Source organism: Mobula birostris, chromosome 12, assembly GCF_030028105.1.
Source record: "Mobula birostris isolate sMobBir1 chromosome 12, sMobBir1.hap1, whole genome shotgun sequence".
NCBI lineage: Eukaryota > Metazoa > Chordata > Chondrichthyes > Myliobatiformes > Myliobatidae > Mobula > Mobula birostris.
Window position 1 is genome coordinate 112,061,223 of NC_092381.1, and position 26,074 is coordinate 112,087,296.

General features: G+C 50.3%; 1 protein-coding gene across 1 annotated transcript in view; it reads left to right on the top strand.

The window, feature by feature from the left end:
• Positions 1-10,237: 10,237 nt before the first annotated feature.
• The window catches only part of LOC140206194 (zinc finger FYVE domain-containing protein 1), a 48,951-nt gene continuing 33,114 nt past the window's right edge, over positions 10,238-26,074 (top strand). The window contains exons 1-7 of the mRNA XM_072274500.1: positions 10,238-10,751; positions 15,553-16,057; positions 17,957-18,174; positions 18,921-19,027; positions 20,424-20,532; positions 25,229-25,326; positions 25,834-25,951. Of these exons, the coding sequence (XP_072130601.1) occupies positions 10,674-10,751; positions 15,553-16,057; positions 17,957-18,174; positions 18,921-19,027; positions 20,424-20,532; positions 25,229-25,326; positions 25,834-25,951 (1,233 nt within the window). The 5' untranslated portion in view covers positions 10,238-10,673. The remainder of the gene's footprint in view (positions 10,752-15,552; positions 16,058-17,956; positions 18,175-18,920; positions 19,028-20,423; positions 20,533-25,228; positions 25,327-25,833; positions 25,952-26,074) is intronic.

Below are 26,074 nucleotides of genomic sequence, written 5' to 3' on the forward strand. Positions count from 1 at the left end.
CAACACTAGGATCAGGAGATGAAGGAGTGGGACAACACTAGGATTGGTAGATGAAGGAGTGGGACAACACTAGGATCAGGAGATGAAGGAGTGGGACAACACTAGGATAGGTAGATGAAGAAGTGGGACAACACTCGGATAGGTAGATGAAGAAGTGGGACAACACTAGGATGGGTAGATAAAGGAGTGGGACAACAGTAGGGTCGGTAGATGACGTAGTGGGACAACACTAGGATCAGTAGATGAAGGAGTGGGACAACACTAGGATCAGTAGATGAAGGAGTGGGACTATACTAGGTCCGGTCAATGTGACAACACTAGGATCGGTAGATGAAGAAGTGGGACAACATTAGGATCGCTAGATGACGGAGTGGAATAACACTCAGATCAGTAGATGAAGGAGTGGGACAACACTAGGAAAGGTAGATGAAGGAGTGGGACAACACTCGGATCAGTTGATAAACGAGTGGGACAACACGCCGATCGGTAGATGAAAGAGTGGGACAACACTAGGATCGGTCGATGAAGGAGTGGGACAACACTTGGAGCGGTAGACAAAGCAGTGGGACAACACTCGGGTCGGTTGATGACGGAGTGAGACAACACTCGGATTGGTTGATGAAGGAGTGGGACAACATTTGGATCGGTAGATAAAGCAGTGGGACAACAATAGGATAGGTAGATGAAGGAGTGGGACAACACCAGGATCGGTCGTTGAAACAGTGGGACAACTCCCGGATCGGGAGATGAAGCAGTGGGACAACACTAGGATCGGTTGATGAAGGAGTAGGACAACACTCGGATCGGTTGATGACGGAGTGGGACAACACTAGGATAGTTAGATGAAGGAGTGGGACAACATTAGGATCGGTTGATGAAGGAGTGGGACAACACTAGGATCGGTTGATGAAGGAGTGAGACAACACTCGGATTGGTTGATGAAGGAATGGGACAACACTAGGATCGGTTGATGCAGGAGTGGGACAACACTCGGATCGGTAGATGAAGGAGTGGGACAACACTCGGATCGCTAGATGGAGGGATGGGACAAAACTCGGATCAGGAGATAAAGGAGAGGGACAACACTAGGTTCGTGAGATGAAGTTGTGGGACAACACCAGGATCGGTAGATGAAGCAATGGGACAACACACGGATCGGGAGTTGAAGCAGTGAGACAAAACTAGGATAGTTAGATGAAGGAGTGGGACAACATTAGGATCGGGAGATGAATGAGTGGGACACCACTAGGATATGTAGATGACGGAGTGGGACAACACTAGGTTTGGGAGATGAAGGAGTGGGACAACACGAGGATAGGTCGATGAAGGAATGTGACAACACCAGTATCGGTAGATGAAGGAGTGGGACAACAATAGAATTGGTAGATGAAGGAGTGGGACAACAATAGGATCGGTAGATGAAGGAGTGGGACAACACCAGGATTGGGCGATGAAGGAGTGGGACAACAATAGGATCGGTAGATGAAAAAGTGGGACAACACTCGGATCGGTTGGTAAAGGAGTGGGAAAACACTAGGTTCGGGAGATGAAGAAGTGGGACAACAGCAGGATCGGGAGTTGAAGCAGTGAGACAAAACTAAGATAGTTAGATGAAGGAGTGGGACAACATTAGGATCGGGAGATGAATGAGTGGGACACCACTAGGATATGTAGATGACGGAGTGGGACAACACTAGGACCGGTCAGTGGGACAACACTACGACCGGTAGATGAAGGAGTGGTACAACACGAGAATCGGTAGATGAAGGAGTGTGACAACACTAGGACCGGGAGATGAAGGAGTGGGACAACACTATGATAGGTAGATGAAGGAGTGGGACAACACCAGAATCTGTCGTTGAAACTGTGGGACAACTCCCGGATCGAGAGATGAAGCAGTGGGACAACACTAGGATGGTTAGATGAAGGAGTGGGACAACATTAGGATCGGTTGATGAAGGAGTGGGACAACATTAGGATCGGTTGATGAAGCAGTGGGACAACACTAAGATCGGTTGATGAAGGAGTGAGACAACACTCGGATTGGTTGATGAAGGAATGGGACAACACTAGGATCGGTTGATGCAGGAGTGGGACAACACTCGGATCAGTAGATGAAGGAGTGGGACAACACTCGGATCGGTATATGAAGGAGTGGGACAACACCAGGATCGGTAGATGAAGGAATGGGACAACAATAGGATCGGTAGATGAAGGAGTGGGGAAACAGCAGGATCGGTAAATGCAGGAGTGGGACAACTCTCGGATCGGGAGATGTAGGAGTGGGACAACACCAGGATCGGTAGATGAAGGAGTGGGACAACAGTCGGATTGGTTGATAAAGGAGTGGGACAACACTAGGTTCGGGAGACGAAGGAGTGCGACAACACCAGGATCGGTCGATGAAGCAGTGGGACAACACCCGGATCGGGAGTTGAAGCAGTGAGACAAAACTTGGATAGTTAGATGAAGGAGTGGGACACCACTAGGATATGTAGATGAGGGTGTGGTACAACACCAGAATCGGTCGATGAAGGAGCGGGAAAACACTGGGACCGGTAGATGACGGAGTGTGACAACAGCAGGATCGGAAGTTGAAACAGTGGGACAACACCCGGATCGGGAGATGAAGCAGTGGGACAACACTAGGATAGTTAGATGAAGGAGTGGGACAACACTAGGATAAGTAGATGAAGAAGTAGGACAACACTAGGATGGGTTGATGACAGAGTGGGACAACACTAGCATCGGGAGATGAAGGAGTGGGAAACCACTAGGATCGGTAGATGCAGGAGTGTGACAACACTAAGATCGGTCGATGAAGGAGCGGGACAACACTAGGATCGGTCGTTGAAGGTGTGGGACAACAATAGGATCGGTAGATGAAGGAGTGGGACAACAATAGGATCGGTAGATGAAGGAGTGGGACAACACTAGGATCGGTAGATGAAGGAGTGGAAAATAACTAGGACCAGTAGATGACAGAGTGGGACAACACTAGGGTCGGTAGATGAAGGAGTGGGACAACACGAGGATCGGTAGATGAAGGAGTGGGACAACACGAGGATCGGTAGATGAAGGAGTGGGACAACACTAGGTTTGGGTATTCTAGGAGTGGGACAACAATAGGATCGTTAGATGAAGGAGTGGGACAACACTAGGATCGGTAGGTGAAGGAGTGGGAAAACACTAGGATCGGGAGATGAATGAGTTGGACAACACTAGGATATGTAGAGGAACGAGTGGGACAACACTAGGATTGGGAGATGAAGGAGTGGGACTACACTAGGACCCGTCAGTGGGACAACACTAGGACCGGTAGATGAAGAAGTGGGACAACATTAGGATCGCTAGATGACGGAGTGGGACAACACTAGGACCGGTAGATGAAGGAGTGGGACAACAATAGGGTTGGTAGATGAAGGAGTGGGACAACACTAGGATCAGGAGATGAAGGAGTGGGACAACACTAGGATAGGTAGATGAAGAAGTGGGACAACACTAGGATGGGTAGATGAAGGAGTGGGGCAACACCAGGATCGGTAGATGAAGGAGTGGGACAACAGTCGGATTGGTTGATAAAGGAGTGGGACAACACTAGGTTTGGGAGACGAAGGAGTGCGACAACACCAGGATCGGTCGATGAAGCAGTGGGACAACACCCGGATCGGGAGTTGAAGCAGTGAGACAAAACTTGGATAGTTAGATGAAGGAGTGGGACACCACTAGGATATGTAGATGAGGGTGTGGTACAACACCAGAATCGGTCGATGAAGGAGCGGGAAAACACTGGGACCGGTAGATGACGGAGTGTGACAACACCAGGATCGGAAGTTGAAACAGTGGGACAACACCCGGATCGGGAGATGAAGCAGTGGGACAACACTAGGATAGTTAGATGAAGGAGTGGGACAACACTAGGATAAGTAGATGAAGAAGTAGGACAACACTAGGATGGGTTGATGACAGAGTGGGACAACACTAGCATCGGGAGATGAAGGAGTGGGAAACCACTAGGATCGGTAGATGCAGGAGTGTGACAACACTAAGATCGGTCGATGAAGGAGCGGGACAACAATAGGATCGGTAGATGAAGGAGTGTGACAACACTAAGATCGGTCGATGAAGGAGCGGGACAACAATAGGATCGGTAGATGAAGGAGTGGGACAACACTAGGATCGGTCGTTGAAGGTGTGGGACAACACTAGGGTCGGTAGTTGAAGGAGTGGGACAACACGAGGATCGGTAGATGAAGGAGTGGGACAACACGAGGATCGGTAGATGAAGGAGTGGGACAACAATAGGATCGTTAGATGAAGGAGTGGGACAACACTAGGATCGGTAGGTGAAGGAGTGGGAAAACTCTAGGATCGGGAGATGAATGAGTTGGACAACACTAGGATATGTAGAGAAACGAGTGGGACAACACTAGGATTGGGAGATGAAGGAGTGGGACAATACTGGGATATGCAGATGACAGAGTGGGACAACACTAGGACCGGTCAGTGGGACAACACTATGATCGGTGGATGAAGGAGTGGGACAACACTAGGACCGGTCAATGGGACAAAACAAGGACAGGTAGATGACGGAGTGCGACAACAGCAGGACCGGTAGATGACAGAGTGCGGCAACATTAGGGCTGGTAGATGAAGGAGTGGGACAACACTCGGATTCATAGATGAAGGAGTAGAAAACAACTGGGACCAGTGAATGACGGAGTGGGACAACACTAGAGTCAGTAGATGAAGGAGTGGGACAACACTAGGATCGGGAGATGAAGGAGAGGGACAACACTAGGATCGGTAGATGAAGGAGAGGGACAACACCAGGTTCGGTAGATGAAGGAGTAGGACAAGACTCGGATTGGGCGATGAAGGAGTGGGACAACAGTAGGATCGGGAGATGAAGGAGTGGGCAACATTAGGATTGGGAGATGACGGAGTGGGACAATACTAGGATCAGTAGTTGAAGGAGTGGGACAACACTAGGATGGGTAGATGACGGAGTGGGACAACACTCGAATCGGTAGATGAAGGAGTGGGACAACACTCGGATCAGTTGATAAACGAGCGGGACAACACGCCGATCGGTAGATGAAAGAGTGGGTCAACACTAGGATCGGCCGATGAAGGAGTGGGAAAACACTAGGATCGATTGATGAAGGAGTGGGTCAACACTTGGATAGGTCGATGAAGGAGTGGGACAACATTAGGATCTGTAGCTGAAGGAGTGGGACAACATTCGGATCGGTAGATGACGGAGTGGGACAACCCAGGATCGGTAGGTGACGGAGTGGGACAACACTATGATCGGGAGATGAAGGATTGGGACAACCCAGGATCGGTAGGTGACGGAGTGGGACAACACTACGATCGGGAGATGAAGGAGTGGGACAACAGTAAGATAGGGAGATGAAGGAGTGGGACAACACAAGGATCGGTAGATGAACGTATGGGACATCAATAGGATTGGTAGATGAAGGAATCGGACAACACTAGGATCGGTAGATGACGGAGTGGCACAACACTACGATCAGTAGATGAAGGAGTGGGACAACACTAGGATCAGGAGATGAAGGTGTGGGACAACACTAGGATTGGTAGATGAAGGAGTGGGACAACACAAGGATAGGTCGATGAAGGAGTGGGACAACACTAGGATCGGTAGATGAAGGAGAGGGTCAACACCAGGATCGGTAGATGAAGGAGTGGGACAACAATAGGATCGGTAGATGAAGGAGTGGGGAAACAGCAGGATCGGTAAATGCAGGAGTGGGACAACTCTCGGATCGGGAGATGAAGGAGTGGGACAACACCAGGATCGGTAGATGAAGGAGTAGGACAACACCAGGATCGGTAGATGAAGGAGTGGGACAACAATAGGATCGGTAGATGAAGGAGTGGGGCAACACCAGAATCGGTAGATGAAGGAGTGGGACAACACTCGGATCAGTTGATAAACGAGCGGGACAACACGCCGATCGGTAGATGAAAGAGTGGGTCAACACTAGGATCGGCCGATGAAGGAGTGGGAAAACACTAGGATCGATTGATGAAGGAGTGGGTCAACACTTGGATAGGTCGATGAAGGAGTGGGACAACATTAGGATCGGTAGCTGAAGGAGTGGGACAACATTCGGATCGGTAGATGACGGAGTGGGACAACACTACGATCGGGAGATGAAGGATTGGGACAACCCAGGATCGGTAGGTGACGGAGTGGGACAACACTACGATCGGGAGATGAAGGAGTGGGACAACAGTAAGATAGGGAGATGAAGGAGTGGGACAACACAAGGATCGGTAGATGAACGTATGGGACATCAATAGGATTGGTAGATGAAGGAATCGGACAACACTAGGATCGGTAGATGACGGAGTGGCACAACACTACGATCAGTAGATGAAGGAGTGGGACAACACTAGGATCAGGAGATGAAGGTGTGGGACAACACTAGGATCAGGAGATGAAGGTGTGGGACAACACTAGGATTGGTAGATGAAGGAGTGGGACAACACAAGGATAGGTCGATGAAGGAGTGGGACAACACTAGGATCGGTAGATGAAGGAGAGGGTCAACACCAGGATCGGTAGATGAAGGAGTGGGACAACAATAGGATCGGTAGATGAAGGAGTGGGGAAACAGCAGGATCGGTAAATGCAGGAGTGGGACAACTCTCAGATCGGGAGATGAAGGAGTGGGACAACACCAGGATCGGTAGATGAAGGAGTGGGACAACAATAGGTTTGGGAGATGAAGGAGTGGGACAACACCAGGATCGGTCGATGAAGCAGTGGGACAACACCCGGATCGGGAGTTGAAGCAGTGAGACAAAACTAGGATAGTTAGATGAAGGAGTGGGACAACATTAGGATCGGGAGATGAATGAGTGGGACACCACTAGGATATGTAGATGACGGAGTGGGACAACACTAGGACCGGTAGATGAAGGAGTGGTACAACACTAGGACCGGTCAGTGGGACAACACTGGGACCGGTAGATGACGGAGTGTGACAACACTAGGATAGGTAGATGAAGGAGTGGGACAACACCAGGATCGGTCGTTGAAACAGTGGGACAACACCCGGATCGGGAGATGAAGCAGTGGGACAACACTAGGATAGTTAGATGAAGGAGTGGGACAACACTAGGATAAGTAGATGAAGAAGTAGGACAACACTAGGATGGGTTGATGACAGAGTGGGACAACACTAGCATCGGGAGATGAAGGAGTGGGAAACCACTAGGATCGGTAGATGAAGGAGTGTGACAACACTAAGTTCGGTCGATGAAGGAGTGGGACAACAATAGGATCGCTAGATGAAGGTGTGGGACAACACTAGGATCGGTCGATGAAGGTGTGGGAGAACAATAGGATCGGTAGATGAAGGAGTGGGACAACAATAGGATCGGTAGATGAAGGAGTGGGACAACACTAGGATCGGTAGATGAAGGAGTGGAAAACAACTAGGACCAGTAGATGACGGAGTGGGAGAACACCAGGATCGGTAGATGAAGGAGTGGGACAACAATAGGATCGGTAGATGAAGGAGTGGGACAACACTAGGATCGGTAGATGAAGGAGTGGAAAACAACTAGGACCAGTAGATGACGGAGTGGGAGAACACTAGGGTCGGTAGATGAAGGAGTGGGACAACACTAGGATCGGTAGATGAAGCAGTGGGACAACACCCGGATCGGGAGATGAAGGAGTGGGAGAACACTAAGTTAGGGAGATGAAGGAGTGGGACAACACTAGGGTCGGTAGATGAAGGAGTGGGAGAACACTTGGATAGGTCGATGAAGGAGTGGGACAACTTTAGGATCGGTCGATGACGGAGTGGGACAACACTAGGACCGGTAGATGAAGGAGTGGGACAACACTAGGATCGGTAGGTGAAGAAGTGGGAAAACACTAGGATCGGGAGATGAATGAGTGGGACAACACTAGTATATATAGAGGAACGAGTGGGACAACACTAGGATTGGGAGATGAAGGAGTGGGACAATACTGGGATATGCAGATGACAGAGTGGGACAACACTAGGACCAGTCAGTGGGACAACACTATGATTGGTGGATGAAGGAGTGGGACAACACTAGGACCGGTCAATGGGACAAAACAAGGACAGGTAGATGACGGAGTGTGACAACATTAGGGATGGTAGATGAAGGAGTGGGACAACACTCGGATGCGTAGATGAAGGAGTAGGAAACAACTAGGACCAGTGAATGACGGAGTGGGACAACACTAGAGTCAGTAGATGAAGGACTGGGACAACACTAGGATCGGGAGATGAAGGAGTGGGACAACACTAGGATCGGGAAATGAAGGAGTGGGACAACACTAGGATCGGTAGATGAAGGAGAGGGACAACACCAGGATCGGTAGATGAAGGAGTAGGACAAGATTCGGATTGGGCGATGAAGGAGTGGGACAACAGTAGGATCGGGAGATGAAGGAGTGGGCAACATTAGGATTGGGAGATGACGGAGTGGGACAACACTAGGATCGGTAGATGAAGGAGTGGGACAACACTAGGATCGGGAGATGAAGGAGTGGGACAACACCAGTATCGGTAGATGAATGAGTGGGACAACATTAGGATCGGTAGATGAAGGGGCGGGTCTTAGAGGGATATGGTCCTAACGAGGAAATAGTGACTAGCTGAGTGGGTACCACAGCTGGCATGAACTTGTTGGGCAGAAGGATCTATATCGGTGAGGTATTGTTCTGTGACTCTGTGGCTTGTCGTTGTGAGAGTGAGTTCATCAGACTGACCGCAATGTATGAGGGTAAACGGAGCCAGAAGTGCTCCTGGACTTGCCCCGCATGGTCTTCGTCTTGCCTACAGTTGACGCCAAATCACAGGGGTGGAAAGAGTGAGCGGTTTCTAGTTTCTGGGTTTCAATATCTCTGAGGATCTGTCCTGGACCTAACATATCACTGCAGCTACAAAGAAGGCACAACACGCAGCTGTTTCAGCAGGATTTTGTGGAGATTTGGTTTGTCACCAATCACGCTCACAAATGTCTACAGATGTACTGCAGAGAGCATCCTAACTGGCTACCATACCGTCTGGTATGGGGGTGGGGGCACTGCACAGCATCAAAATAAACTTCACTCACAACACGCTGGAGGAACTCAGCAGGTCAGGCAGCATCCGCGGAAAAGATCAGTCGACGTTTCGGGCCAGAACCCTTCGTCAGGACTGTAGAGGGAAGGGGCAGAGGCCCTATAAAGAAGGCGTGGGGAGGGTGGGAAGGAGAAGGCTGGTAGGTTCCAGGTGAAAAACCAGTAAGGGGAAAGATAATGGGGTGGGGGAGGGGAGGCAGGGAGGGGATAGGCAGGAAAGGTGAAGAAAGAATAGGGGAAAACACAATGGGTAGTAGAAGGAGGCAGAACCATGAGGGAGGTGATAGGCAGCTGAGGGAGGAGGCAGAGTGATATAGGGATAGGGGAAGGGAGGGGAAGGGAATTACCGGAAGTTGGAGAATTCTATGTTCATACCAAGGGGCTGGAGACTATCTAGATGGTATATGAGGTGTTGCTTGGTTGGAGGAGTAACACCTCATATACCATCTAGGTAGTCTCCAGCCCCTTGGTATGAACATAGAATTCTCCAACTTCCGGTAATTCCCTTCCCCTCCCTTCCTCTATCTCTATTTCACTCTGCCCCCTCCCCCAGCTGCCTACCAGCCTTCTCCTTCCCACCCTCTCCCCACCTTCTTTATAGGGCCTCTGCCCCTTCCCCCTACAGTCCTGACCAAGGGTTCCGGCCCGAAACGTCGACCGATCGTTTCCACGGATGCTGCCCGACCTGCTGGGTTCCTCCAGCGTGTTGTGATGTGTTGCTTTGACCCCAGCATCTGCAGATTATTTTGTGCTTCCGATCAAAATAAACTTCAGATCTTCAAGGACACTAGTCTCCCAAGCCTCCAGGGCATCTTCAAGGTGCGATGCCCTAAGAAGGGGCTGTCCATCATTAAGGACCGCCATTAATGACCCCCATCACCCAGGACATTCTCTCTCCTCATTGCTACTGTCGGGGAGGAGGTACAGGAGTCTGAAGACACACACTCAGCGATTCAGGAACAGCTTCTTCCCCTCTGCCACCTGATTTCTGAATGGACATTGAACCCTTGAACACCACCTCACCAACACGACAAACTCTGCACATGCTGGGAATCCAGAGCAACACACACATAACGCCGGGGGAACTCAGCAGGTCAGGCAGCGTCTATGGAAAACAGTAAACAGCCGATTACCTCACTACTTTTATTTCTCCCTTTTTGCAATACATATTTATTTTCTCTTTTAAATCTCTTACTGTAATTTACTGTTTTTATTACGCATGACAAAGTACTGCTGCCGCATAACAACAAAGTTCACGACGTACGCCGGTGATTTTTAACCTGATCCGGAGCCGGCTTCCGCAGGCGTTCGCCAGCCTCCAGGGACGGAGCGGAGCGGAGCGGTGGCCCGGTCATATGACACGGCGAGGCGGGCTGATTCGCTGGCGTGCTGCCTTGTTGCCGGGCTTCGCCCATCCGAGAGACCGCCGTCTCCGGTCTGCGGGCTGCGGGCTGGAGGGAGCTTGGAGCTGCGCGGTTCCCCGCCGGAACAGACCGGGCCCCCACCCAGAAGGGGGCTTGTCCTTGGGGAAATGGGGGAGCTGGGCGACGAGCAGCGGAAAGATCGGGTCAAAAGTTTCCTGCTGCTGGACGAGAATGAGGAGCTGCTGGTAAATATTGTTGCAGAGGGCGTAGTGACGGGGGAGAGAGTGTCCTCCGGTCGGCGTCGCTAAGGGAGATGTTGCAATGTCCCTCGGTACATTGTATCCCGAGGGGTGGTGGCTGACCCCCGACTTGGCTACATTCCGTCTGGGCAGCCGCCAACCCGGTTACATGAACATCGATTTCTCCAACTTCCGGTAATCTTTCCGCTTTCCCCCACCCCCTCTCTCTCCAGCCCCCACCCTCTATTCCCCCACCTCGTCTCTAACCCCTTCTCCTCGCCTCTTTTCTTTCCCCCACCCCGTCCTCCCCTCCATCTCTTTCTTCCCTCTCCTATCAGATTCTTTCCTCTCCAGCCCTTTACCTCTTCAGCCCCTCACCTCCCAGTTTCTTACTTCATTCCCCCCTTCCCCCAACCACCCGCCTTCCCCCCTCTCCCGGGCTCCCCCTTCACCTTCGGGCCCACCCCTAACCCAGGCTCACCCATCACCTTCTAGCGCACCCATCACCTGGGCTCACCCCTCACCTCCTGGCTCAAGGCTTCCAAACCTTTCTTATGCCATTCAGCATAGAGTCCAAGGACCCCAGGTTGGGAATCTCCTTCCCTGCCCCACTTTTTATTCTGGCATCTTCCTTCTTCCTTTCCAGTCCAGATGAAGAGTATCAGCCCAAAATGTCGACTGTTTATTCATTTCCCCAGATGCAGCCTGACCTGCTGAGCCCCCCCCCCCCCCATTTTGTGTCTGTGTTACATTTGAGGGAGAGAATCCCTGTCTCCCATTCTGGACACCGGGCTGGTCTCCGGGCTTTGATAACCTGGCTCTCTGTGGTGGTTCACTCAGCTTCTTGAGCACCAGGCTGGTCTCCCGGCTTCCTGCTGCCCCAAAGTAAATTCTGGCACCCGGGTCTTCCTGTGGTGATTCACCCAGCTTCCTGCTGTTCCTGCTGCCCCAGAGTTAACCCTGGCACGTCTGGCTTCCCTCTGGCATCCGGTTAACGGGATTGTTTCTTGTGTTGGAGTGAGGTAGCCGTACAGCTGCCAGCCGAGGGAAGGGAAGAATCAGGGAGAATTGTAACTGGGAATGCACACAAAATGCTGGAGGAACTGAATGATCAGTCGACGTTTCGGGCTGGGACCCGTCACCAGGACTGGAAAGGAAGGGGGAACGTTGGGGGGTGGGGAACAGGACAAACTAGAAGGTGATGGGTAAAGCCAGCCGGGGGGGGGTGGAATGAAGTGAGAAGCTGGGAGGTGGGGGGTTGGAGAAGAAGGAATCAGATAGGAGAGGAGAGTGGACCATGGGAGAAAGGGAAGGAGGAGGGGACAGGCATTTGAGGAGGAGAGGGAGGAGACCAGACTAGGGAACTGAAGGAGAGGGGGGAAAGACCGTCGGGTTGGAGGCTGTGTGGTTCATGCCATCAGGGAAGTTGTCTAGGATCTGTGGACTGTACTTCAGCCCAGCTCTGGCATCATGAGTTCAGTCCGGATCTCTGGAGCTGTGTGGGATTTGAATGTCTCCCCGTGACCGCGCCGGTTCTCCCCGGGCGCCGCGGTTCCCTCTCGCATCCTCGTGGCGGCCAGGTTGGTGGTTTTATCGCCTGCTGTCGGTGTGTGGGTGAGGGGGTAGATCTGGGGGGGGGGGGGTTGATGATTTGAGAGTAAAATAGGATCTGTGTAAATGGGAGTTGGATGGACTGAAGGGCTGGTTTCTATATTGTTGGGAGACACCTTGCTGTCTGTGCGGTTAAATAAGGGGATTGTTGGGCAGCACAGCTCGAAGGAGCTACTGCATGCTGTACCCCAATAAATAATAATCAGTCTAACTCTCCCCTCCCACACAGCCCACCAACTTCCTATCATCCACCTGCCTATCTTAAATGTCCCTGCAGTATCTGCCTCTACCACCACCCCTGGCAGGGGTTCCACACACCCACCAGTCTCTGTTTTAAAAAAAATAAATTGCCTCTGACATCTTCCTCACCACCCACCCACCCAATCACCTTAAAATTCTGCTCCCTGGTATTAGCCATTTCCACCCTGGGACAGAATCTCTGCCTGTCCACTCGATCCATGGCTCTTATCATCTTGTATGTCTCTACTAAGTCACCTCCCATCCTCCAAAGAGAAAAACCCTAGTTCACTCAACCTATCCTCATGTTTTGGAGGGACGTTCTGGACCCTCAGCTAGTTTAACTTTATAGCACAGTACAGTCCCTTCAGCCCACGATGTTGTGCCAGCTCTAGGATCAGTTTAACGATTGCCTCTGACTTAACCCCTCCATTTCTCTGTCATCCGTGTGCCTATCTAAGAGATTCCTAAATGACCCAAGTCCAAGTGTATCCGCCTTGACCAGCTCCCCTGGCGGAGTGTCCCACGCACCCGCCGCCCTGTGTGCGTCCCACGCAGCCTCCACTCTCTCTGTGTGTGGAGGGGATAAAGGTCTTCCTCTGATATACAGCCCATCACCAGCACAGATATTGAACACAGAACACTACAGCACAGTGCAGGCCACTGGCCCACTATGTCATGCTGACCTGCTGCAAGAACATTCTAACTCTTCCCTCCCGCGTAGCCTGTCTACATAGCATTGCGCGTCACTTTATGTAAGTGTAGTCGGTCTGTGTTCCACACGCAAGCAGTTACTTGTACACTGAGCTTTACAGGGTTGGTTTTATATTTATATGTAGTGTGTTCTTTATCTTATTGTGTGTGTGTGTTTTATGCTGAATAACAATGATTTTGTTCTCTTTTAGACTCTTGTACTGATGAATGACAATGAACAGTCTTGAATTCTCCTTTCGTCCATTTACCTATCTAAGGGATTCTTTAATGTCTCTAATGTTTCTGCCTCTACCACCACCCCATTGCATCTTACCTCTCATATCAGGCAAGGTCATCTGATTCCAAACAATTGGCTTATTGATCATTACACTCCCTCCCCCCTGCCCTTCCCCTTTTCCCAGTCATGATTCCCCTCTGCCTGCCCCCTTCCCAGTCCACAATAGAGACTCCTATCAGAATCAGGCTTATCATCACTCACATCTATCACGAAATTTGTTTTTTGTCTTGCAGCAACAGTACAGTGTAATACATAAAATTGCTACAATACGCTGCAGAAGTCTTAGGCACGTATATATAGTTAGACTTTTACTCAGGACTGTATCTCTCACATCATCTTGTGCACCTCTATCGAGTTGCCTGTCATCCCCCTCACTCCAGAGAGAAAAGCCCTTGCTTGTTCAACCCATCCTCATAAGACACTTGCTATTCTGATCAAAATTCAGTTTTGAGAGTTACTTGACGCCTTGCGCGGATTGGCTGACAGCTTGCTACACTGGGTGCCACTGTAGCAGAGAATCGCTATTGCAGCTCGGGGTGTCAGAGTTCACTTCTGTCCTCTGTAAGGAAGTTTGTTTGCTCTTCCCATGCGTCCGGGTGCTTACGGACTCTGGACTTTTCAGACTTGTGGTTTTGATATTTTGTATTTTTTAATGCCCGTTCCTTTTCCGTTTTGTTGTCCGAGGGGAGGGTGGGAGTTGGTGGTCTGTTAGATTTTATTTGTGCGGGGGGTGTTGTTTTTTAGGGGTCAGTTCCTGTTCTGTTTTTTGCAGGGAAAGGGGATTTTGGGGGCTGATGATCGGGAAACCGTTCTTTTTTATATGCCGGGTGGGGGGGGGGGGGTGATGTTTCTCTCTGAATGATGTTCACGTGATTTAATTGTAGCTATCTGGAGAAGAAGAATTTCAGAGTTGTATATGGATACCAGCCTTGATAATAACTGAATCTTTGAATCTCTTTTTTTTTGGCTCCAGTTTCCTCCCACACTCCAAAGACGTACCAGTTAGTAGGTTGATTGGTCTTTGTAAATTGTCCAGTGATTAGGACAGGGGGTTAAATCAGTGGGTTGTTGGACTGCAAGGACCTGCTCTGTACTGTGTCACTAAATGATTGAATACGCTTGGTACGTTGGATGTAAACTGCTTTTGGGGGTGTGCCGGGGTGCCATAGAAAGCACCTGCTGTCAGAGAGTTGAGTTCTTGTCTTGGTCCATTTGTAACTAGTCAGATGTGGATTTCCCAGCCCTCCCCGATTTAACCCTCGCCTAATCACAGGGTAATTTACAACGACCAATTAACCCACGAACCCGAATGTCTTTGGACTGTGAGGAGAAACTGGAGCACCCGGAGACAAACCCACACGCTGATGGGAGGAACGTACAAACCTTCTCATAGAGGACACCGGGATTGAACTCTGAACTCTGCTGCAAGTGTTGTGCTAACCGCTATATATATAATTGGTCAAGGGATGTGGGCTTGTACGGTCTGAAAAGAGGCACAGAACGAGTGGACAGTCAGCAACATTTCCCCAGAGCAGAAGGGGCGTAATGTTAAGGTGACTGGAGGAAAGTATAGAGGGACGTCAGAGGTAGCTGTGTTGTTTACACGGAGAGTGGTGAGCGTGTGGAATGTGCTGCTTGGGTGGTGAAGGAAGCAGACCCATTAGGGACGTTTAGGAGATTCTTAGCTGGGCACATGGCAGATAGAAGAATGGAGGGTTATGTGGGATGGAAGGGTTAGATTGATCCTTAGAGTCCGTTAAAAGGTTGGCACAACATAGTTGGTCAAAGTGCTGTGTATGTCTGGTTAACTCTAGTACAGAGGAGGCACAAGAGGGAAAAAATGGAGGGAAGTGTACTTAACTGCATAACTTTGTGGGCCGAAGGGCATGTCCTGTTCTCTGTTGGTAAGCTCTGGACCCAGAGGTGAGTTACTAGCCGTGTGGGCTAACGCTTCTCCTTGTTGGGCAGGTGGCGAACGAGGAGAGCTTCCTGGAGCGACTGGGGACCACGCCGGGCCAGACAGTGAAGGTCCTCTCCATCTTTGGGAACACTGGTGACGGCAAGTCCCACACCCTGAACGCCGCCTTCTTCGGGGGGCAACAGGTCTTCGGCACCTCGGAGAGCCAGAGCTCCTGCACGGTGGGGGTGTGGGCAGCCCTCAAACCCTCGCCCTCCCTCCTCCTGCTCGACACCGAGGGCCTGCTGGGGGCCTCGGCTCAGCCCATGCGGCAGATGCGGCTGCTGCTGAAGGTGCTGGCCGTTTCCGACGTGGTCGTCTACCGCACCCGCGCCCAGCGCCTCTGCAACGACCTGTTCGGCTTCCTGGGAGACGCCTCACGGGCCTTTCTCCGGCACTTTGCCGGCGAGCTCAGGGCAGTGTCCGTTCGCTGCGACCTGGAGATGCCTCTGTCCAGCCTCGGCCCCGCGGTCATCATCTTCCATGAGACTACCAACACTGATCCACTGGGCAGCGGTAAGTCCCCCCCCCCCACCCCATGGTGTGAAGGTACGGTGAAAGACATGACCCCTCCTACTGACTCCCCTCCTGGTGGAGACTGGTACTGGACCCTCGCAGCCACCCACAGGCAGGGGAAGCATCATCTCCCCAAAGGCACCTGTGCCCTAAGGGTGTTTGCTCATGACATTGGCAGGTTGAGACTGGGCTACCTCAGGCAGGCAACTTGGACCAGGAGATATCCCGTTTGGTCCATCGATTCTGGTCCACCATTCTGTCATGACTGATTTATTTTCCCTCTCAACCCCATTCTCCTGCCTTCTCTCCGTAATCTTTAACACCCTGACTAATCAAGAACCTATCAATGTCTGCTTTAAATATACCCAATGACTTGGCCTCCACAGCCAACTATAGCAATGAATTCCACAGATTCACCACCCTCTGACTAAAGAAATTCCTCCTCATCTCAGTCCTAAATGGATGTCCCACTATCCTGAGGCTGTGCCCTCCTGTCCTAGACTACCCCACCGTGAGAAACATCCTATCTACATTCACTCTATCTGTGTCCTCTGGTCCTAGACTCCCCCCACCATGGGAAACATCCTCTCTACATTCACACTGTCTGTGCCCTCTGGTCCTAGACTGACTCGCTATATAAAACATCCTCTCCACATCCACTCTGTCCAGCCCTTTCAGTATTTGATAGGGGAGATCCTACCCCCACCGCTGTCCCTTGGGCAGCGTGGTAGTGTAGTGCTTAGCACAGCGCTTTACGGTACTGGTGACCTGGGTTCAATTCCTGCTTCTGTCTGCAAGGAGTTTGTACATTCTCCCGGTGACCGTGTGGGTTTCCTCTGGGTGCTCTGGTTTCCTCCCACAGTCCAAAGACGTACAGGTTGGTAGGTTAATCAGTCATTGTAAATTGTCCTGTGATTGGGCTAGGATTAAATTGGAGGGGTTGCTGTGTGGTGTGGCCGGAAGGGACTACTCCACACTATCTCAATAAATCAATAACATTCTGCTGACCTCCAGTGAGTACAGGCCCAGAGCCAGGAGATGCTCCTCATACATTAACCCTTTCATTCTTCTGACCCCTCTGTGGGCGCTGTCTGGAGGTCTGCATGTCTGAGTTGGGCCACAGGGCTTGTCCCCTGCTGTGTAATGTTAGGGTGTAGAGTAATACCCTTAATGTTGTGCTGTCCCTTAGCCTGCTCTAAGATCAATGTAACCCTCCCTCCCACATATCCCTCCATTTTACTTTCAACTAACAGCCTTTAAAAAAGTCCCTAATGTATCTGCCTGGCAGGGTGTTCGACTCTGTGTGTGAGGGAGGGAAAATATCTGCCTCTGACATTCCCGCTGTCGTTCAGTCCAATCACCGTAAGGTTGTGTTGCTTTGTGTTCGCCATTTCTGGCCTGGGGAAAAAGTCTGTCTGTGTCGATGCCTCTTATCAACCTGAAATGCCTTATTTATTGATCGATTGAGATATAGGCTCTTCTGGCCTAGCAACCTCCGATTTAACCCTAGCCTCATCACAGGGCAATTTGCAATGCCCAATTGACCTGCCAACCGAACTGTGGGAGGAAACCAGAGTGCCTCGGGGAAATCCACGTATTGCAATGCGAGAACGTACAAACTTGTTAACAGGCAGTGGCAGGAATTGAACCCATGTCTCCTGAACTGTACACACTACCCATGACCTGCAGTAATTTCATTATGTTGTTATTTGGATCTTGCTGTGTGTAAATTGGCATCCCTGATTGCTGCTTGTACTCCAAAACAAGCCCCAATTGTCGGTAAGGTGCCTTGGGATGTTCCTGAAAGGGATGGGGAAGGTGCTGTGGGAAGGGGGGGGGTGGGCCACCTCATTGGAGTGAACCAGCAGAAGTGTGCTGCTGTGGTCCTACCTCCCGCAGATTCCCGGGCCCCCGGAAGTGCTGAGCAGCTGCTCCAGAAGCGGTTCCACGAGCTGGGCTTGTCCACTGACGCCTTCAACTCCATTGAGTACGTCGGCACGAGGACCGTGGGCCGGCCCACTGACTTTAGCGGCTTCCTGCGGGCGGTGCAGCGATGTGTGGGCAACACCTCCACCCGCTCCCGGAGACCCCCATCTGTGGTGTACTGCGCACTGAAGGTAATTGGGGTGCCAAGGGAGGAGGAGGTATGGGGTGGGGACAAGTTCAAGCACTGTGAAATAATCAATATACACATTGATGATTGGTTTATTACTGTCACACGTACTGAGTGAGGTACAGTGCGTCAGGTTTGGATTTAATACCACCGACGTACTGTATAACAGGTGCCCTGTTACTCGGGCACCGGCCTTGCAGATCCTTGTTCACCTCAGTGTTTCCTTTCTCTGTGGGTGTGATCTTGCTGAGCACCATTTGCCCGCTGCCTTCCCTCCGCCAGGAGCTGGACTTGAAATGAATCACCACATGGAATGGCTGTGTTGGGCTGAGGAGTGATTGCCACGGAGGTTGTGACAGGCGCCACAGCAATGCAAGTCCTCCCTACAGCTCATGTTACCTTTTAATTTATTTAGCGATTACCTACCTGCCCAACAAGCCCGATTTAGCCCTAACCTAATCGCGGTACAATTTGCAATGACCAATTGACCAGCCCGAACTGGACACAACCCGCACATTCTACAGGAGGGACGTATGAATACCCTACAGAGGATGCTGGGATTGAACTCTGACCTCCCAACGCCCCGAGCGGTAATAACATCCCGCTAACGGCTATGTTACCGTGGCAACCAGACGGGGGATATTCAGGAGAGAAAGGGTTAGGTTGATCTTGAAGTAGGTTAAAAGGCTAGTGTGACATTGTAGGCCAAAGGGCCTGGGCTGTGCTGTAGTGTTCTATGTTCTATTCCAGGCCCTGAGCGAGCGCTTCAACGGGGAGATTAGCGACGATCGACTCCCAACTCTCTCCTTCTTTCCCGATGAATATTTCAGGTGTTCCACTACCTGCCTCAGCTGTGGGTGAGTCCTGAGCAGCCTTTAAATGCCTCCTCTCATTGAAACCTACCGAATATTGAAAGGCCTAGAGAGAGAGGATGTTTCCAATAGTGGAAGAGTCCAGGACCGGAAGGCATAGCTTCCACATCGAGAGACGTCACTTTAGAACGGAGATGAGGAATTTCTTTAGCCAGAGGGTGGCGAATCTGTGGAATTCATTGCCACACGTGGCTGTGGAGGCAGAGTCAATGGGTATATTTAAAGCGGAGGTTGATTAGACAGGGTGTCAAAGGTTACGAGGACAAGGCAGGAGAATTGGGTAGAGAGGGAAAATAAATCAGCCATGATGAAATGGTGGAGCAGACTCGATGGGCCGAATGGCCTAATTCTGCTCACATGTTTCACGGTCGTATTGTCTCGTGCATTGCTCCAGGCTCCATCTTGTGAATCCAAAACTGAAGGAAAGGGGGTTGAGGAATTTATTTATTGGATTATTTCATTTTATTATTATTAAGTTAATAAATTTTGTTTGATTATTGAATTGGAAAGCGGTGTGACTGTGCCTAGTCCCTCGGTAGGGTTGTTAAGAAGGCCATTTGCTGTGTTGGCCCTCATTAGTCTGAGAATTGAGTTCAAGATCTGTGAGATAATGTTACAGCTCTATTAAGCTGATTAGCCCACACTTGGAGTATTGTGTTCAGTTCTGGTCGCCTCATTATAGGAAGGATGTGGTAGCTTTTGAGAGGGTGCAGAGGAGATTTACCTGGATTAAAGAGTGTGTCTTATCAGGAAAGGTTGAGCGAGCTCGGGCTTTTCTGTTTGGAGCGGAGCAGGATGAGCGATAACTTGTTAGAGAGGTACAAGACAATAAAGGGCTTAGACTGAGTGGCCTGCCAGGGACTTTTTCCCAAATTACTTACTCACTGCCCATTGCACCGCTGGCGTTTGGAGCAGCAATGAAGGTCCTCCATCTCTGGTGGTGTTCAGGGCTTCCTTCATCGTGTCAGTAGCTTCCTGTCGGTTTTCACTACTGTCGGCCACACAGTCCCGGGTGGAGACTCAGGAATACCGTCACACTCAGATGCAGAAGGATTCTTCATTGCTGTTTCTGTAACAGTTTTGTTTGACCAGTCAGGGTTGTTACCCTGAGCTGAGCCCCCGAACCTGGAGTACCAGTGGACCACTCTTGGTCTGGCCTCTACCCTTTGACCTGTTTGGCATTGGTGACCCGACCAAGAGCCAAAGCACAAGGCCCCGACTCCATCTCCCAGGGTCACCGAGGCACACAAGCCTCAAACCCTACGACAAGGCTGTGGTCCTTTGGGAGGAGATTGATCTTGGAGTGGGTTAGAAGGTTGGCACAACATTGCGGGCCGTAGGGCCTGAGCTGTCCTGTAATTGTCCACGTTGTGCATTGCAGGGCCCGGTGCGGGAGAAGCATGAACCACCTAAAGGATGGCATAGCTCACACGGCCAGCGAGCGCTGTCGCTTCACACACCAGTACAACAACAAGGTGTTGATCTGCAAGGTGGGTGTCACTCTCCCCCATCCTTCCCCTCAGGGGGTGGGGGGTGGATTTACTGGGCCTGTTGAGAGTGAGCGGGAGCTTCGGGGTCAGGGTCCTCTTCCCCACCCTATGCCACCCCTCACTCCTTGCCCTCAGTGCAGAGAGAGGAGGGTGGGGTAGATTCATTGGGGCCTTGTTCAGAGTGAGTGGGAGCTTCACTCCTCCTGCCAGTAGCTTTTTCTCGGTTTGGACAGTGGGGGAAGGTCTCCTGTGCGGCTCACTCCATGAGGCACAAGTCCCAGTCTCCTGTCAGAGGCACGCTGTCGTGCTGAGGGAGTGCCACCCTGTCAGATATGCCCTCTGCAAACTTTAGCTTCATCTGTACGTCCCTGGCCCAGGCCTCTGCCCCCTTCCTTTCCAATCCCGATGAAGGGTCTCGGCCCGAAACATTAACTGTTTATCCTCCTCCATAGATGCTGCCTGACCTGCTGAGTTCCTCCACCATTTTGTGTGTGCGTGTTGCTCTTTGGGATTTCCAGCATCTGCAGAATCTCTTGTGTTTCTAAGTCACTGATTGGCCTCGTTACCACAGAGGTCAAAGATTCAAACTACTCTTATTATTTAATTATGTATATAGAATCCAACCCTGATGTTCCCATGGATAGCTACGAAACATAGAAACACCACGGGACCCGATTAAAGAAAACACCACATACCCATTTAAACACTTGGCAAAAACCAAGTAAATAACACAGCGACAATTAAACGTCATCACCCTGCCCGGTCCCTGAAACGGTCTAGGAGTCACAGCCTCTGAGTTCAGCACTGTGTCAGCGGCTGCAGGCTACAGCGTGTGTGCAGAGCCAGTTCCGCGCTGAAACGCCGTGATCAAATCGCGCAAGATGGCGTAAAAAGGAGTGAAGAAAAACACGTGGAGCGTGAGCAGCAGAGTCCCCGAAAGTGAGCCCACAGCCGTGGAGCGCGTCCAGCGTTGAGGACGTTGGTCATCGGACTGCAGAGTCCCTTGAAAATGAGTCCACAGCCATGAGGCGCTGAGGCGATCGAACTTTGCAGCGTGCGACCCAAGACTCCTGCGCCTTCCAGTGGCAACAGGGAAAGGGAGACCGGTGAAATGCAGGCAAAACGGCGCTGAACGCCCATTCGTTTTCCACTCGGGTTCGCATTCCGCTGTCAGGAGTTGATGACCATCCCCGCACAACCTTTCTCAACCTCGCCGAATCCCTGAAGATTTGGCAATAGCGCCAAATCATTTAGTGGGCTCAAAAATACATTCTCAAGATGGAATTTACAGGCTGCAGTTGGTCTCAGTTCAGGGTAAGAAATATATTTAAAAGAAGAACATCTAGCCACTCCGTGAGCTGTCTACAGGATTGTGGCACTGGGCGTTGGTCACTGGCGCCACCTCGCCACAAAGAGGTCCTATACTCCACGGGCAAAACACAGGATACCCTCAGTGGTCCTCATTAATCTGCCAATCAGATGGCTTCATAGACAACACGTCGTCATGGCAACCCTGTCCACACCCTATCAGAGGCATTCCCTTTGTCCTAACCTTCCTACCCCCACCCTTTCTGCAAATTAAAACTAATGCGTTGTCTCACTTTTCCTGTTCTGCTGGAAGGCCATTCACCAGAAATGCTGACGGCATGCTACCTTGTACAGACGCTGCCTGACCTGCCGAGTAGTTTTTTGTTTCCTTTCCAAGATGCCCCTGGACTATCCGGTGCTGAGTAACAGGACCCTGTGATCTAAATTCCACCGTCCCCCTCCCCACCTTCCACTAATGACAGCCCAAAAGGACCATTGTGCAGGACTTGACAGCACCCTCTGTCCCTTTAGAGGGGTGATCGTCAGGGACTCTGTGGTGGTTCATACTTGGGAGTGCTTAGTTCATTTTCAGCTCATCTTTAAAACAGCACGAGTTATTAATATCACATTCAGCTGGGGGAAAATCATTTTGATTACATAATGGCAAAACAATTACGGCATCAATTACACAAGAGATTCTGCAGATGCTGGAAATCCAGAGCAACACATGCATTTGGTTTATAGAGGCAGCGTGTAGTGAGACTGCTAGCAAGGACAGGCTGACGATAGGGCAAAATTAGATAAGACAAGATAATGTAACTGTGGTGGACGAGGGAAGTCAAAGCCAAAGAAAGTGCGTATAATGGAGTAAAAATTAGTAGGAAGTTAGAGGATTGGGAAGCTTTTAAAAACCAACAGAAGGCATAAAGAGTGAAAAGATGGAATATGAAGGTAAGCTAGCCAATAATATTAAAGAGGATACCAAAAGTTTCTTCAGATACATAAAGAGTAAAAGAGAGGGGAGAGTAGATATCAGACCACTGGAAAACGATGCTGGAGAGGTAGTAATAGGGGACAAGGAAATGGTGGATGAACTGAGTAGGTATTTTGCATCAGTCTTCACTGTGGAAGACACTAGCAGTATGCCAGAAGTTCAAGAGTGTAAGCACACAGAAGAGAGTGAGGTTGCCATTAATGAGAAGAAGGTGCTTGGGAAACTGAAAGGTCTGATGGTAGATAAGTCATCTGGACAAGATGGTGCACACCCCAGGGTTCCGAAAGAAGTGGCTGAAGAGATTTTTGGAGGCATTATTAATGATCAAGAATCAATAGATTCTGGCATGCTTCTGGAAGTATGGAAAATTGCAAATGTCATTCCACTCCTCAAGAATGGAGAATTGGAGTTGATTGTTAAGGATGTGCTTTTGGGGTACTTGGAGGCACATGATAAAATAGGCCGTAGTCAGCATGGTTTCCTTAAGGGAAAATCTTGCTGAGCAATCTGTTGGAATTCTTTGAAGAAATAACAAGCAGGATAGACAAAGGAAAGTCAGTGGATGTATATTTGGATTTTTAGAAGGCCTTTGACAAGGTGACATACATAAGGCTGCTTAACAAGATAAGAGCCCATGGTATTACAGGAAAGAGCATGGATAGAGCATTGGCTGATTGGCAGAAAGCAAAGATTGGGAATGAAGGGAGCCTTTTCTAGTTGGCTGCCGGTGACGAGTGATGTTCCACACGGGTCTGTTGTTGGGACTAATTCTTTCTATGTTTCATGTCAATGATTTGGATGATGGAATTGATGGCTTTGTGGCCAAGTTTGCCAGATTATATAAAGGTAGGTGGAGGGACAGGTAGTGTTGAGGAAACAGGGAGGCAGCAGTAAGACTTAAACTGATTAGGAGAATAGGCAAAGGAATGGCAGATGGAATACCGTGTTGGGAAGTATATGGTCATGCACTTTGGTAAAAGAAATAAAAGTGTAGACTATTTTCTAAATGAAGAGAACATTCAAAAATCTGAGGTGCAAAGAGACTTGGAAATCCTTGTGCAGGATTCCCTAAAGGTTAATTTGCAGGTTGAGTCGGTGGTGAGGAAGGCAAATGCAATGTTAACGTTCATTTCAAGAGGACTAGAATAGAAAAGCAAGGATGTAATGTTGAGACTTTATAAATCACTGGTGAGGCCTCATTTGGAGTATTGTGAGCAATTTTGGGCCCGTTAGAAAGGATGTGCTGACATTGAAAAGGGTTCAGAGGAGGTTCACGAGAATGCCTTGTCATATGAAGAAAGTCTGATGGCTGTGGGTCTGTACTGCTTGGAGTTCAGAAGAATTGGGGGGCGGGGGGGTTCTTCAATGAAACCTATCAAATGCTGAAAGGCCTCAATGTGGATGTGGAGAGGAGATTTCCTATGGTGGGGGAGTCTAGGACCAGAGGATACAGCCTCAAAATAGAAGGACGTCCATTTAGGATGGCGGTTTGGTGAATTTCTTTAGCCGGAGAGTGGTGAATCTGTGGAATTTATTGCATAGATGTCTGTGGAGGCCAAGTCATTGGGTATATTTAAGGCAGGGGTTAGTCAGGGCATGAAGGGATAAAGGGAGAAGGCAGGAGAATGGGGCTGAGAGGGAAATGGATCAGCCATGATGAAATGTAGAACAGATTTTAGGCCAAATGGTCTAATTCTGCTCCTATACTGTATGATCTAAAATGCTGGAGGAACCCAAGATTGTACAGGAAGGGTGACGAAGCTAGAATAAGAAGATTCAATAGATGCTGGAAATCCAGAGTAACACACCCAAAATGCTGGAGGAACTCAGCAGGTCAGGCAGCATCTACGGAGAAGAGTAAACGGACAACGTTTTGGGCTGGGACCCTTCTTCAGCACAGCCTCATGTTGTTGGGTTTCTGATGTGTTGTGGGAAAATTAAAAGAAGCAAGGAAACCCTGCACTTTTTCCTTAGGAGAATGTTTGAAGACTCTCCTCATGTTCCGACATCTCAGTCTGGCATTTTGGGTGTGTTGCTCGGGAGCTTTCACCTAGTCTAGATGAGTCCAGATGTTCCTGAACCTGGTGGAGAGGAGCTTCAGCATTCTGTACTTGTGTGATGGTAGCTTCAAGAAGATGGCATGGCCTACCTAGATGGTCGGGATCTTAGATGTTGCAGAAAAATTGGATGTAACTTTTGAACCGGAATAGTGCCAGGACAGTGAACTGTTGACTGTCACACATTGCAGTGATCTAGAATATTCTCTCAGAGCGGTGGGAAATAATCCCCTTTGATCTGTACTCTGCTTCCATCCATTGCCCTGTTGGGCGTCAGTCGCCCCAGGGACCTCCCAGTCCTCTGCTGACTCGGTCTCTTTCCTCTTCCTCCACCCAGACTTGTTTCAAGCACGGCCTGGAGGTGACCATCAGCCCCAAGACCTCCGCCTCCACAGACGGCCAGTTGCTCGGGCTGGCCAGCTATGCCTGGTCAGGGTGAGTTGAGTGCGATTGTTGAGGTGAGCTGTGTCTATGGGGGGTGGGGGAGGCACTGCGTCTCGGTGACCACTACACTGTCAGAGTCCGCTGAGCATTGTGGGCATGCTACGTTGGCACTGGGATGTGTGGCGACACTTGTGGCCTGCCCCCAGCACACCCTTGGGTTGCGCTAGTTGTTAACACAAGCGATACACTTGACTGTATGTTTCCACGTTGCTCCTCTCCACGCCTCGTGGCGCGTTGGGCAGCAGCCTTGCGGTCCCTTTCGCGTTTTTGTCTGATTTTTGTGAGGCCGAGTTGCTAACCCAACGCAGAGCACGGGTGGAAATTGTGCGAGGAGCCAGCCAGATTCGAACTCGGGACCAGTCACCTCGAAGTGCAGTGCAGAAGCCTCTTCACCACCATCCGACTATGTTTTGGTGTACATGTGATAAATAAATAAATGAATCTGAAGAAGAATATAAGGAACACCGTGACAACACAGAGTATTCTGTCTCTGCATAGGTACGTGCTGGAATGTCCAAACTGTGGGATTATCTATCGCAGTCGGCAGTACTGGATTGGGAACCAAGACCCGGAGGGCTCGGTGGTACGTGCTGAGCTGAGGCACGTGTGGCTGGAGGTGAGTCCAGTGCCTCACTGCAGAGTGGGGTTCCATTGCCTTGCGGTCTCGGAACTGAAGGTCTAAGTTGTGTTTACCACCAGGTGCACAAGTATTCAAGGCTCAAAGCAAATATACTATCGA